The sequence below is a fragment of the Hemibagrus wyckioides genome, linkage group LG19, assembly GCF_019097595.1.
Source record: "Hemibagrus wyckioides isolate EC202008001 linkage group LG19, SWU_Hwy_1.0, whole genome shotgun sequence".
NCBI classification, from domain to species: Eukaryota; Metazoa; Chordata; class Actinopteri; order Siluriformes; family Bagridae; genus Hemibagrus; species Hemibagrus wyckioides.
The window spans coordinates 4686035-4698091 of record NC_080728.1 but is presented as its reverse complement, the minus strand read 5'-3'; the positions used below and the strand labels follow the sequence as shown (position 1 = coordinate 4698091).

Here is a 12057-nt window from a genome sequence, read left to right as displayed (position 1 = left end):
AGCAACTTAATAGACTTTTGCTAATGCAAGTATATTAATCCACTGTTTGTTTATCGCGTGTTTTGTACAAGTACGGATATTCTAAAAACACAGACTGCAGCTTTAAAGTGCCGCTGTGACAGACCGCTCACCACGACGCAACGTAAGAAGCGGAGCGCGTGCGGATACGTGATGACGTCGTGCCCCCAGAGCAGACGTGGCATAGAGACGGTTTAAAGTCGCAGCCGTAGCCGAAAGCTGACCTGCGACCATTATTCTGTACACCAGCTCTAGGACCATTAAACACGTTTAAATAAAAAACACTCGAAGCGTCTCCTGCTTGTCTAACGCTCAATAAACCATGGCTTCGTCTGCGAATAATAACGGTTCTGTTGGTAAGTGGGAGGTGGTGAAAAGAAGCAAGAAACAGAACAGCGCTGCCAAGACCCAGGTCGACAAGAAGTCCAGAAAAGCTCTGATCGAGTCCAATGCTCCAAAACTGGACCTGTACCGTAAGTGAAACCTCCTGCACTCACTCACATTATAGACTGAATACGAGGTGCCACGTCCAGCTATAGTTATCTACAGATGAGGGCTAGCTAGCTAGCTGCTCGTGCGTTAGCCTTAGCTAGCTGTGCTGCCATTCTGAGACTAATGTTCTTGCAAGATTAATAACAATACGAGTAAAAAAAAACTCCAAAACAGCAACATAAAACCAAGTGCTTTAACCAGCTAGTGCTAATTCAGTTAATTCAGCTAAACCAGGTGTGAATGGCTTGCTAGTTACACATTGACTAAAATCCGTTTCAGCAGCAGAAGGTACAGGAGTCGATTTTTATTCCTTCCTTACTAGCATACTTGAAAGATTTCTTTAAAAAAAGTGGATTGCCTTGTTACAAGTGTAAGTTGTTGAGAAAAGACATTTGGAAAATTTACTTCCGGTCCGGAATACTCGTTTGTGGTTGGTTAGGCCTGCTGTCAATCATTTTTTTAATACACGCTGCTCTAGGTTTAGGGGGCGGGGCTTCGTTAACATCATTCACCTATGTTCAATGATCACTTTCTTTTAAAATATGTTGAGTTCAGTAATAAATCAGGACTGTACAGTTATAATATTTTAAGAATAAAATTAGACAGAATTAAATAATAATACCATGACTCCTATATATACACTATATTGCCAAAAGTATTCGCTCATCTGCCTTGACTCGCATATGAACTTAAGTGACATCCCATTCCTAATCCATAGGGTTCAATATGACGTCGGTCCACCCTTTGCAGCTATAACAGCTTCAACTCTTCTGGGAAGGCTGTCCACAAGGTTTAGGAGTGTGTTTATGGGAATTTTTGACCATTCTTCCAGAAGCGCATTTGTGAGGTCACACACTGATGTTGGACGAGAAGGCCTGGCTCTCAGTCTCCGCTCTAATTCATCCCAAAGGTGTTCTATCGGGTTGAGGTCAGGACTCTGTGCAGGCCAGTCAAGTTCATCCACACCAGACTCTGTCATCCATGTCTTTATGGACCTTGCTTTGTGCACTGGTGCACAGTCATGTTGGAAGAGGAAGGGGCCAGCTCCAAACTGTTCCCACAAAGTTGGGAGCGTGGAATTGTCCAAAATGTCTTGGTATGCTGAAGCATTCAGAGTTCCTTTCACTGGAACTAAGGGGCCAAGCCCAGCTCCTGAAAAACAACCCCACACCATAATCCCCCCTCCACCAAACTTTACACTTGGCACAATGCAGTCAGACAAGTACCGTTCTCCTGGCAACCGCCAAACCCAGACTCGTCCATCAGATTGCCAGATGGAGAAGCGCGATTCGTCACTCCAGAGAACGCGTCTCCACTGCTCTAGAGTCCAGTGGCGGCGTGCTTTACACCACTGCATCCGACGCTTTGCATTGCGCTTGGTGATGTATGGCTTGGATGCAGCTGCTCGGCCATGGAAACCCATTCCATGAAGCTCTCTGCGCACTGTTCTTGAGCTAATCTGAAGGCCACATGAAGTTTGGAGGTCTGTAGCGATTGACTCTGCAGAAAGTTGGCGACCTCTTCGCACTATGCGCCTCAGCATCCACTGACCCCGCTCCGTCAGTTTACGTGGCCTACCACTTCGTGGCTGAGTTGCTGTCGTTCCCAAACACTTCCACGTTCTTATAATACAGCTGACAGTTGACTGTGGAATATTTAGGAGAGAGGAAATTTCACGACTGGATTTGTTGCACAGGTGGCATCCTATCACAGTTCCACACTGGAATTCACTGAGCTCCTGAGAGCGACCCATTCTTTCACAAATGTTTGTAAAAACAGTCTGCATGCCTAGGTGCTTGATTTTATACACCTGTGGCCATGGAAGTGATTGGAACACCTGATTCTGATTATTTGGATGGGTGAGCGAATACTTTTGGCTATATAGTGTAGATATACATCTTGTCTGGTGCTCAAACGGTGAAGAGATGGGATGTTGAGGATTTGGTGAAGTTCTTGTCTTTGTTGTTGAATGAGAAATCACAGGCAGTGATCATCTTCAAGACTATCCATGGTTACATCAGCAAGCCTTTCACTGAGGTTGTGAATGCAGATCAGCATGGTCAATACCGAAGAACTCCAGCGAGTTCAGCTTTAATGTGTTATAGCGCATATGTTGCTGTGACACTTTTCTTGTAATATTATATTATGAAATAGAATACTAAAATAAATAGTCCAAAAAAAAACACCGCCATGTCTATCAGTTACGATTTCATTTAGTTGCTAAAAATCACAGATTTTGTGTTATGTAGATGATGTGTTCATGTTGTCGTGTGTGAGCCTGACGTTTAATCCAATAACTTATTGAAATCTGATTGGAGAAGTTTCTGTGTAGAGATATAATAAAATATCACTTTAAGAAAGCTACTACATATAATGATTCTTAACAAACTACAGTTTGCTTAAAGTAAATAGTAGATAGATAGATAGATAGATAGATCCAAGTCCATCCAAGACAGAAAGTACTGAATATGGTCTAATGTAAGTTATAAGTCTGGTTGTATCACTTATGTACAGATCATTTTTGTGTGTCATAATGTAAATAGCACCCAGCTTGTCTTTTTGATTTAGTCTTCAGCATTGTAGTGGAATAGAGAACACAACTGAATCAGCACATCAGTGTAATTGTGCTCAGTCTTTCTAAAGGTAAATGTAGAGTTCAGGACTCATCTACATTTAAATGACTATTTTGGCATGTGGCATACTGAGGATTTGGTTTGTATTTTATTTGTAAGTGTGCCAGACTATAGTTGCTGTAAATGGTACACGATTTGTAGAAATTCTGAAAATTTATGGATAGATAGATTGTGCCATATCGAGCTATATATCAATAGAGATCCCAGTTAGGGTAGATATGTGCCAAAGTTCAGTTTCAAAATTTGTGCACCCTTCATACATTTTACATTGGTCAGTCTGTCTGGTGTTGCAAAATTCTGGGTTGAGAGTGGGTCCAAGAGGCAATCTTGCAAAATAAGACGGCACATTTGTCTCACAGGCATGACAGATTAGCCTTCTTTTGAGGTGCATTGAACAAAATTTCATTTTTGCATCGATTGCAGCGTCTGTGAAGATGTCCGAGACGATATTTGAGGGTTTCGAGAAGATTGGAAAGAAGCAGAACAAGGAGCAAGTTCCTCCCCCAGCTGAGACTCAACAGAAGAAGTCCAATCCAGCGAAGCAGGCAAAGAAATCCCAGTCCAACAGCAGCTCAAAACCCACTCACTACAAGACGTTGGAGGAAGCTGTCAAAGCTGTGAGTATGTTTTTGCATCCTCTATATGTGCTGATAATTTCCCCCAGTGGCAACTATGTGTGTGGGGGGGATATCTAAACACCATAAACAGAGTATCTACAAAATAATCTCTTTCTGTCTGTGTGGGTTGCTATATATCTCTTCCTTTCTTTTCTAGCTGGATGTAGTGGAGTTGAGGCAAGAGCTGGAGAAAAGTCAAGCTATGTTTCCTGAGAATCCATGTGTCTGGGTGAAGGATCTGGCTGGGTATCTCAACAGCAAGCTGCTCGCTCCTGACCCAGATCCCACACTCAGCAGCTATGCTCACGGTGCGTTTCTGAAATGTATCCACCATATACTGAATATTGAGTTTGAGAGAGTCTTTAAGTAACCTCTCAGGTGGTGTAGTGTTGGATGAGTGTGGAAATTCTTTCCTCTTTGATATTACCTTTTCCAGTTCAAAGCATGTTTCTTTATTTTGTTGATTTGTGGTAAATCTCTCTGCAGATTACCCATACTGCCTTGCTGGAAAGGACTTGCGCAGCCTAATTAAGAATCTGTTGGGGAAAAGCGGAGACGCATTACAAGAATTCCTTGATCACTGTCTGTTGGCCATGCTCCGGGAGTTGGATAGACCCACAGGTAAATATCCTGCTAGCTGGGTCAATAAAACCTAAGCTGCATCCCAAGTCATGTGCTATGCACTATGAATTTTAAAGGGGTAATATCATCTCAAATGGAACACTAATGGTCTTTACTAAGTGGACGTATAAGCCGTTTTCCAGTCTGTGGCAAACAAATGCACATAATGAAACTCTGCTTGCTTTAGTAGAATACTGTACATTTTTTTTTAAAAATGTTGATTAAGTACAACATACTGGGTACTTTAAGTGCACTTCTTCTGTTTGGAATTTTTTATTGTGAACCCACTACTCATACTATTTATACTACAAAATGTCACAGTATAGTGTACTGGGGTGCACCTATACTGCTAGTACCTATACCACCCTGCTCAACTCTGTGTAATTGAATTCTTAGCTACTTTGAATGAGATGGTAGTGTTTCACTTGTGGTACTATCACTGGTAGTGAGGAATCACCCTGTGTTTCATTTTATTTTGGAAAGGTGACCCACTGCATGGCTACAGAATGTGCATTCAGGCTGTCATGATGAACAAACCCAAAATAGCCACCCTCAGCCTGCCTGAAGTAAGTGAAATTTACATCCATTTGCTGTCCAGCAGTTTGGTTGAAACTTGGGGGAAACTTGGTTGCTTGCCACAATTGTTTTATAGGGTCTGCAGAAATGCTGTAGTCTGTACTTATTACTTGAAATGAAATTTTGGGAGGAACTATGTCAAGGTTCCCAAACATGCAGAAGCATGACCTGAGTGTGTCTATCTCATGTACAGCCGGAGATTCACAAGAGACATTCACTTAAATGACACAGTCAGACCCGACTCATCCCTGTCTGTCTGGTTTCCAAATCAAACTCAAAAAGCTTAGTGATTTCATGCAAAGCGACATGAAACACACTGACCAGCCCTATCTCAAAACGATCATCAGGATTATTGTCGTGAGCTGTGTCTCAAAATCAAAAACCCTATGTTCAAAAATAATTTTCTAATCTAGGAAATCCTGACAGCTGATACCCAAAACAGATCAACATGAATGGGTTTTAAAATTCAAACACTAAACGTGATGTGAAAAACCAGGTAGTGTTCTTAATAGCCATGTAGAAAGATATGCTGTTTTGTGGAGACAGATGATGGAGAAATGTCTTTCTTTTGCTACATTTAGTGCAGCATTTCAAGATATTGAAAAGAGTAAAATATTACCCAATTCTGGGCCCCTAATTTGCAGAAACCTTGTAATAATGTACGTCTGCCTGTCTCTGAACGTCTCATCCAAATCTGGTCAGTTACTGGCAATAGTTTAAGGAAACACCCAAGTAGTGTTTTGTAAGGATTATGTTTTAATAGTTTAGTTCAAGCAGCTATAGTGTGTTTGTATCTGTATCTGAATTTGTGTGTCTATCACAGCACCTGGAGCTGCTGCGCTTACAGCAGAACCGTCCAGCTAAGTGTCTGAGCATTATGTGGGCTCTTGGACAAGCTGGCTTCTACGACCTTACCCAAGGCATAAAAGGTGAGTGTTTTTAAAATGTATATGTGGCGTAAAGGGAAAGATTACCTGGTTTGGATTAGACTGGATGTCCTGTTTCATGAGTTATTGTTAATATTCTTATTGTAATCATATCGTGTCTGCCTTTTCTGTGTTTTTTTTTTTTCCCTCACCCTGCAGTTTGGCTGGGCATCATGCTCCCTGTTCTAGGAGTGAAAACTCTGTCTGCTTATGCCATTGCTTACCTAGAGAGACTGCTAACGTGAGTTATTGCTGATTTAGTTCTTAGACTAAACTTCTTAAGCCTTCATACGTACTTCAATGCACAGTATAACTGATCCATTTATAGTGAGTGTGCACGTGTCTAACCTGTTCCATCTCTCTTACAGGCTTCATGCCAATTTGTCTAAAGGATTTGGGGTAATGGGCCCAAAAGAATTCTTCCCTCTGCTGGATTTTGCCTACATGCCCAAAAATGCCCTGTCACCAAGGTAATTATTACACACTGAATAACAATAAGTGCTTGGGTTTCATGTGTATATGCATCAATTAACCATTCTCTAGTGATTTTGTTATTAATGAATCGACTGAGTCAATTATCAGACTAGTGACCCAGTGCTATAGATTTAATTTGCTAAAATCTGTTGTGCCTTCAGCTTGCAGGAGCAGTTGAGGAGGCTCTACCCACGCTTGAAGGTTCTAGCATTTGGAGCGAAACCGGAATCTACGTTGCATACATACTTCCCTTCCTTTCTCTCCAGAGCCACACCCAGTTGTCCAGATATCATGAAGAAAGAGGTAGGAAGTTTTCACAGATAAAATGTTGGCACCAAGTGCGTAGGACTTCAGGTTACACTTTTAACTCTGTGAGATAAAAATGCTTCAAAACATAATGCTCCTGAGCCGAACTGGAAATCCTGTCACAGTAATTTACAGTCAAGACCTGTTGGGCTAGAACTGTTGTGAATCTTTAAACAGATATACAAATACAGCTGAACAAAGAAAGGCCAGAAGTCGAGCCCTTGAATGAGTTCACTACTTTGTCCACCTACAAATTTGGAAGATACAAATAGAGGCAAATGCAAAATGTACCCTGTCCTTGCATTGAGAGAGCGTAAACCTTGTCATCTGCAGTTGCTGAGCAGCCTGACCGAGTGCCTTTGTGTAGATGCACAGAGTTTGGGTGTGTGGAGACAGCTTTACACTAAACACCTAACCCAGTCCAGGTGATCTATTTATAACAACATAATGTGCACTTTTTAATTATGAGCATTTTTGTTTCCTTGTTATGTTAAATGAGGTCCTGGTAAACCTGTATTAAGTAATGTGCTTCTGAAACTGTCTTCCCTAACAGCCTCTTGTTGAATCACCTGCACAGTTTATGGAGCACACTCTCACCAAAGGTACATTTGGCAGATAAATATTTTTTTTTTCATTTGTGCTTTGTGTACTACTTATTAAATATCATTTATTTTTCTTTGTAGTTGCGAAACAACCTTCAGGAAACGATTCAGTCTTTCAGAGTGACTAATGAAGAGATTAGGTCCACAGCGAACTTGGATGATGTACAGGAATGCAATGATGTCTGCAGTGTAAGACGTGTTTCTGACACATTCATCATTCACTTGCAATTAAAGCAATTTTTTAGAAATGACATGGTAAACCTTGTTGAGTAGTTTTACACCACAGCGCTGTTGATTATTCTCTTCTGATTGGTCAGGAGGTGTTGGTTAATTTGCTATAAATTTAATAGCTTGGACAGATGTTCCAAATAAGTTTGTTCTTTAATATAATTTCTGTGGTATAACAGCACACCTTTCATCATGTTTTATTCCTTACATTATATTCTAGGCATCATATAGGTTATAACATGACTAGAAATTTTCCTTGACTAATGATGCATATTTTCCACAATAAAATATCAAACATGTGCCATAATGCTGTTAGTGTTCACTCGTTTATCCCCTCTGCTCCTTCACAGTCTCTGCAGATGAAGATTCGCTCTCAGGGGTTCCCGTGGTCAAAGGCGCTGATGGTGCTGTTGGTGTTTGTTGCCGGTTTTATCGCTCACGATGTGAGGTCTCATGGCACGTTTGCCGACTCCACCACAGCACTGTACATGCAGAAGAGCGGAGTTGCTGCCGTGTCCCAGCAAGCCTGGAGAAAAGTGTCCCATTACAGCCAGCAGGGCATCAAGTAAAGATCCACCGACAAAACCACATAATTGCCCAAATTAAAAATAATCATGTTCTGAATAGCAACTTTGTGTACTACACTGAACTTCCCTTTTGTACTGTGTTTCGTTTGTGTGTTTGTAGCTGGTTAGCTGAAACCATGCCGCATTACTACTCTCTGGCTGTGGAGGCAGTGCGTCCATTTTTGGAAGCCGTTTTGGAGAAGCTGAAGTTGGCTGCAGTCTTTATTGCACAGAAGAGTTCTGAAGTGATGCTGTGGTTGCAGGAGAACACACCACTGCTCATAGAATGGGTGAGATTCTCTTTCATTTAAACCAATCTGTGCCTTAGAAGTAACTACAGGTGAAGTTGTGAAGACTACAGGTTATAGGTTGTTAGTTTTTGCTCTAGAAGACTGTAAATAGGATAATCTTTGATTTAATGAATCTTTAAAGACTCTTACTCCTGTCCAGTCCAGATGTATGAATATTTCCCTTCCCATCACTAGGTTTGCCCTTCCCGTTGATGATTGAATGTAAAGTTTATTTTGTATGTTTGCCTGCCTTTAGATAAATGCCAACACCCCAGAGAGTGTTTTCCAGTTTTTGGAGTTTGTAAAGGAGCTGCTGCTGTTTGTGCACCAGAACTACATCTTACCTGGCCTGCAGTACATTGTTACAGCTCTCCAGCATCTTTGGCAGTCGCTGCAGGACTCCTGCAAGTCAGTAACAGTCTGCACACGTTTCTAGATGCTTTCATTTTTAATGGTCTATTCATTTTTGACCAGTGACTCATAATATATACACTGGCCAGTGTGTTTCAATTCACAATTTAGTGAACAATATTTTGAACACAATTTGACTAAAGAAAAAAATCTGAATGTAAAAACTAATTAAAGAATAAATATTGTAAAAAAATTGTGCTACAGGTTCACCATATAAATATGAAGATTTATGAATTTCGACCCAAAATTTGATTACGTAAACTTTTGACCTTGAGGAATTAATCGATTGAAATACATTGAGCTTGATAACAGCCACAAAGGCATCATTAAATAGAGCACCAAAGTTGGCTAAAATACCTGGGTACAATACCCTCTGCCTCGTCAGCCTCTTTCTTCTGGGTACTGTAGATCACAGCAGTGTGGGAATGATGTCATCTGAAAGCTACAGAAAAGCTCTCTTCAGGAAATATCCATGTAACCTATAGCACTTGTCGGTCGTTGTGATCCAGAATTATCAGAGCCAACAAAAACTCTAGATTGGGGCCTCTGGTGCTCAAAGCATAATCCGTTCTAAAAACATAAACACACATTTATTTGGTTTAGTCGTTTTACATTAGCAAGGAAAAGATTGTGCATAAATTCCTTAGATTTTCATGTTTAATGATTATTTTATTAATTGTTCAGTCAAGTGGTGCTTACCACTTCTAACAAGAGCACTGGACTTCTCACACTGCAGCTTATCAAAATCAGGAGGAAAGTCAAAAATGATCTCGTCTCAGCCGTTGCATCAAAAATTGATCAGTAGTTTGCTTTAGGTCACCGAATCCTGCGTCCCATAATTTCCTGCCACGCAAATGTCTGAGTGTGTAGATTTACTCAGGTTAATATTTGCATTTCATTCAGTATTTTCATGAGCAAACAGTTTAATTTACACCAAAAGTAAACTTGGCCTGAGCATTTTAGGGGCATGGAGCTACTGCAGTGTGGTAAAAAGCAGGCTTTAGAGGAGCTCAAATGTCAGTGAAGCCTAATTACATTTTAATAGTAGTAGTAGTAGTAAAATAGATAAAATTTTATTTGCAAAGAACCACATTATAAAGAATGGAAAATGAGATAAAATATCTGCAGCACAGACAGGGCTTTTTTTTTTTAGGGTTGAGAATGAATGATTTTTTACCAATATATGGAGTGAAGTCCAAGGATCTCACAGTTCCATCCAAACAATCCATAGTGTCGTAATATTTCGTGCTGGATTATGGATCAATTATAAGCTAACGATGTCTGCTTTCTTCCCCCTCTAGTGGTGAAGTATCACTACTCTGCATGCAGAACCATGTGGTGGCATTCACCAACAGTACATGGATTTACCTGCAAGATACAACAACAGCTATCAGGAGTTGGGCCCAAGAGCTGCTGACCAAGGCGTGATAAACACCCAGAATATGGGACGGAGACTTTGTCTTTATTTGCATCTACCATCCCCTGCTGGGCTGTAAAAGACTGTAGGATACTTTTCCAGCTAATATTTCTCTAATTCTGAGGACTCAAAAGGAGGTGGAACACTTTTTTTTTTTTTTTTTCCCCCCCTGCTACATTATTTGGGAGTCCACCCCCACCCCATTCCTCAATTTCAGGACTTTTTATATGATCAATACCCTAAATGTTTTGTAGGTGTTCCTTTTCATCTCTTGTGTTTTACCTAGGTGATTGCAGATACAATATTTATTTGATGTATGTAGGAGTAAAACAAAAGACTAAAAAAAGAAAACACTGGGACAATTGGATATGAAAATTGCTGAAAGATGCAGGACACACATTTTAGGTTGTCCTGGAGAAATATCTAAACATCTACACACATCATAATTTACTGCATATTTGCTCAATTATACAAATATGAACACAAAAGCCTTAAGCATATAGCTGTTAACTTACTGTGAATTTGGAAAAGGTTAAATATTTACACATTCTTGGTAAGTTATTTTACTTTTTTGTGTAAATTTACATATAAAGCATGTTGTTCTAGTGCTTAAATTCTGTATCGGTGCATTCAGTTTAAATCTATTTAATTCCACCTTCTCGATGCATTACAAGTACAGCGGTACACAGAGGTTGTAGCGATGAGGCATTCCATGGCTACGTGACCAAACATTGCTCCCAAGATGGTCGTGTTAGATCCTGTGGCTTTCCGCTAGTGACCACATGTTGGACTTGTGTAAAGCAAGCAAACTCGTTCCATTCAAGTCTACAATGAACCTTTGTGAAACTTGCCACTTTCAGAGCATGCCAAGATTTAATAAATAGAAAGTCCTTCAAGGATACTACCTGATTTTATAAGAATGCTTAGTGGTTGATTTTGTTTTGGTGGTTGATCACAACATTATGAACATAACTTTTTTTTTTCTTTTTCTTTTTCTTTTTTAAACAAGTTACCGTGCGCCTCACATCTATGATCTCGCCCACTCAGTCTGACACTCCTCCTCAGTGTCGGAGAGATTTTGTGGTGACTACTGTTGCTATTGTCTGCAAGTGTTCTACTTGATTACCTCTTAATGTGATCTGGGAAGCTCTATTGAAGATACCGACTTGTATATTTTCTACCCCTCCCTTTCCACAGTACAGATAGTTGTGTAATATGTAAAAACCACAGGACTTGGAGCTCCTTCTGCTAATATTTACAAGAATTGAAGTCTGCATTTGGTGTGACGTTTGCCTCTAGAGGCTACACCTGTGCAGTCCACCAGAATGTTCAAATGTCAAAAGGTATAATGAATGATTTTTGGCACCGTTTGTGTAATAGTAATCAGTCAAGTGTGTCTGGTTAAAGACAGATTAGACTATAGCCCCACCCCTTAACCTAACAGGGCTGGAGGTATGGATTACACCATAGAATGTGGAAAAGAGAAATTATATAAATGTGATGAACTAATTTTGTTGCTTTGTATAAATGGTTTATAAATAAATTAATAAAATCTGTGCAGCCCTCCTCATTGCTTCTGTCTACTTTAACTGATGGAGTTTGTGTTTTTGTTGCATTCAACTATCGATAATCTGTATTTGTGTTTAGTACATATTAACTCTAAACACTTGGTATACTCTATGGCTAAGAGTATGTATACCCTCACTATCACACACACCTGTGCTTCTTTGCCAAAGTTTTTTACCACAATGCTGGAAACACACGGCTACACCGATCAGCCATAATATTATGACCACTGAGAGGTGCCGTGAATAACACTGATTATCTCCTCATCATGGCACCTGTTAGTGAGTGGGATATATTAGGCAGGAAGTGAACAT

General features: G+C 40.2%; 1 protein-coding gene across 1 annotated transcript; it reads left to right on the top strand.

The window, feature by feature from the left end:
- Positions 1–174: 174 nt before the first annotated feature.
- On the top strand, positions 175–11733 carry tmem214 (transmembrane protein 214). Its single transcript, XM_058417477.1, has 16 exons — positions 175–491; positions 3567–3760; positions 3918–4068; positions 4247–4381; positions 4865–4947; positions 5781–5886; positions 6043–6124; positions 6252–6353; positions 6519–6660; positions 6997–7088; positions 7217–7265; positions 7347–7454; positions 7844–8058; positions 8181–8349; positions 8606–8757; positions 10062–11733. Exons 1-16 carry the CDS (start codon positions 341–343, stop codon positions 10186–10188), a joined length of 2058 nt encoding a protein of 685 aa, XP_058273460.1. The 5' UTR covers positions 175–340; the 3' UTR covers positions 10189–11733.
- The last annotated feature ends 324 nt before the right edge of the window (positions 11734–12057 follow it).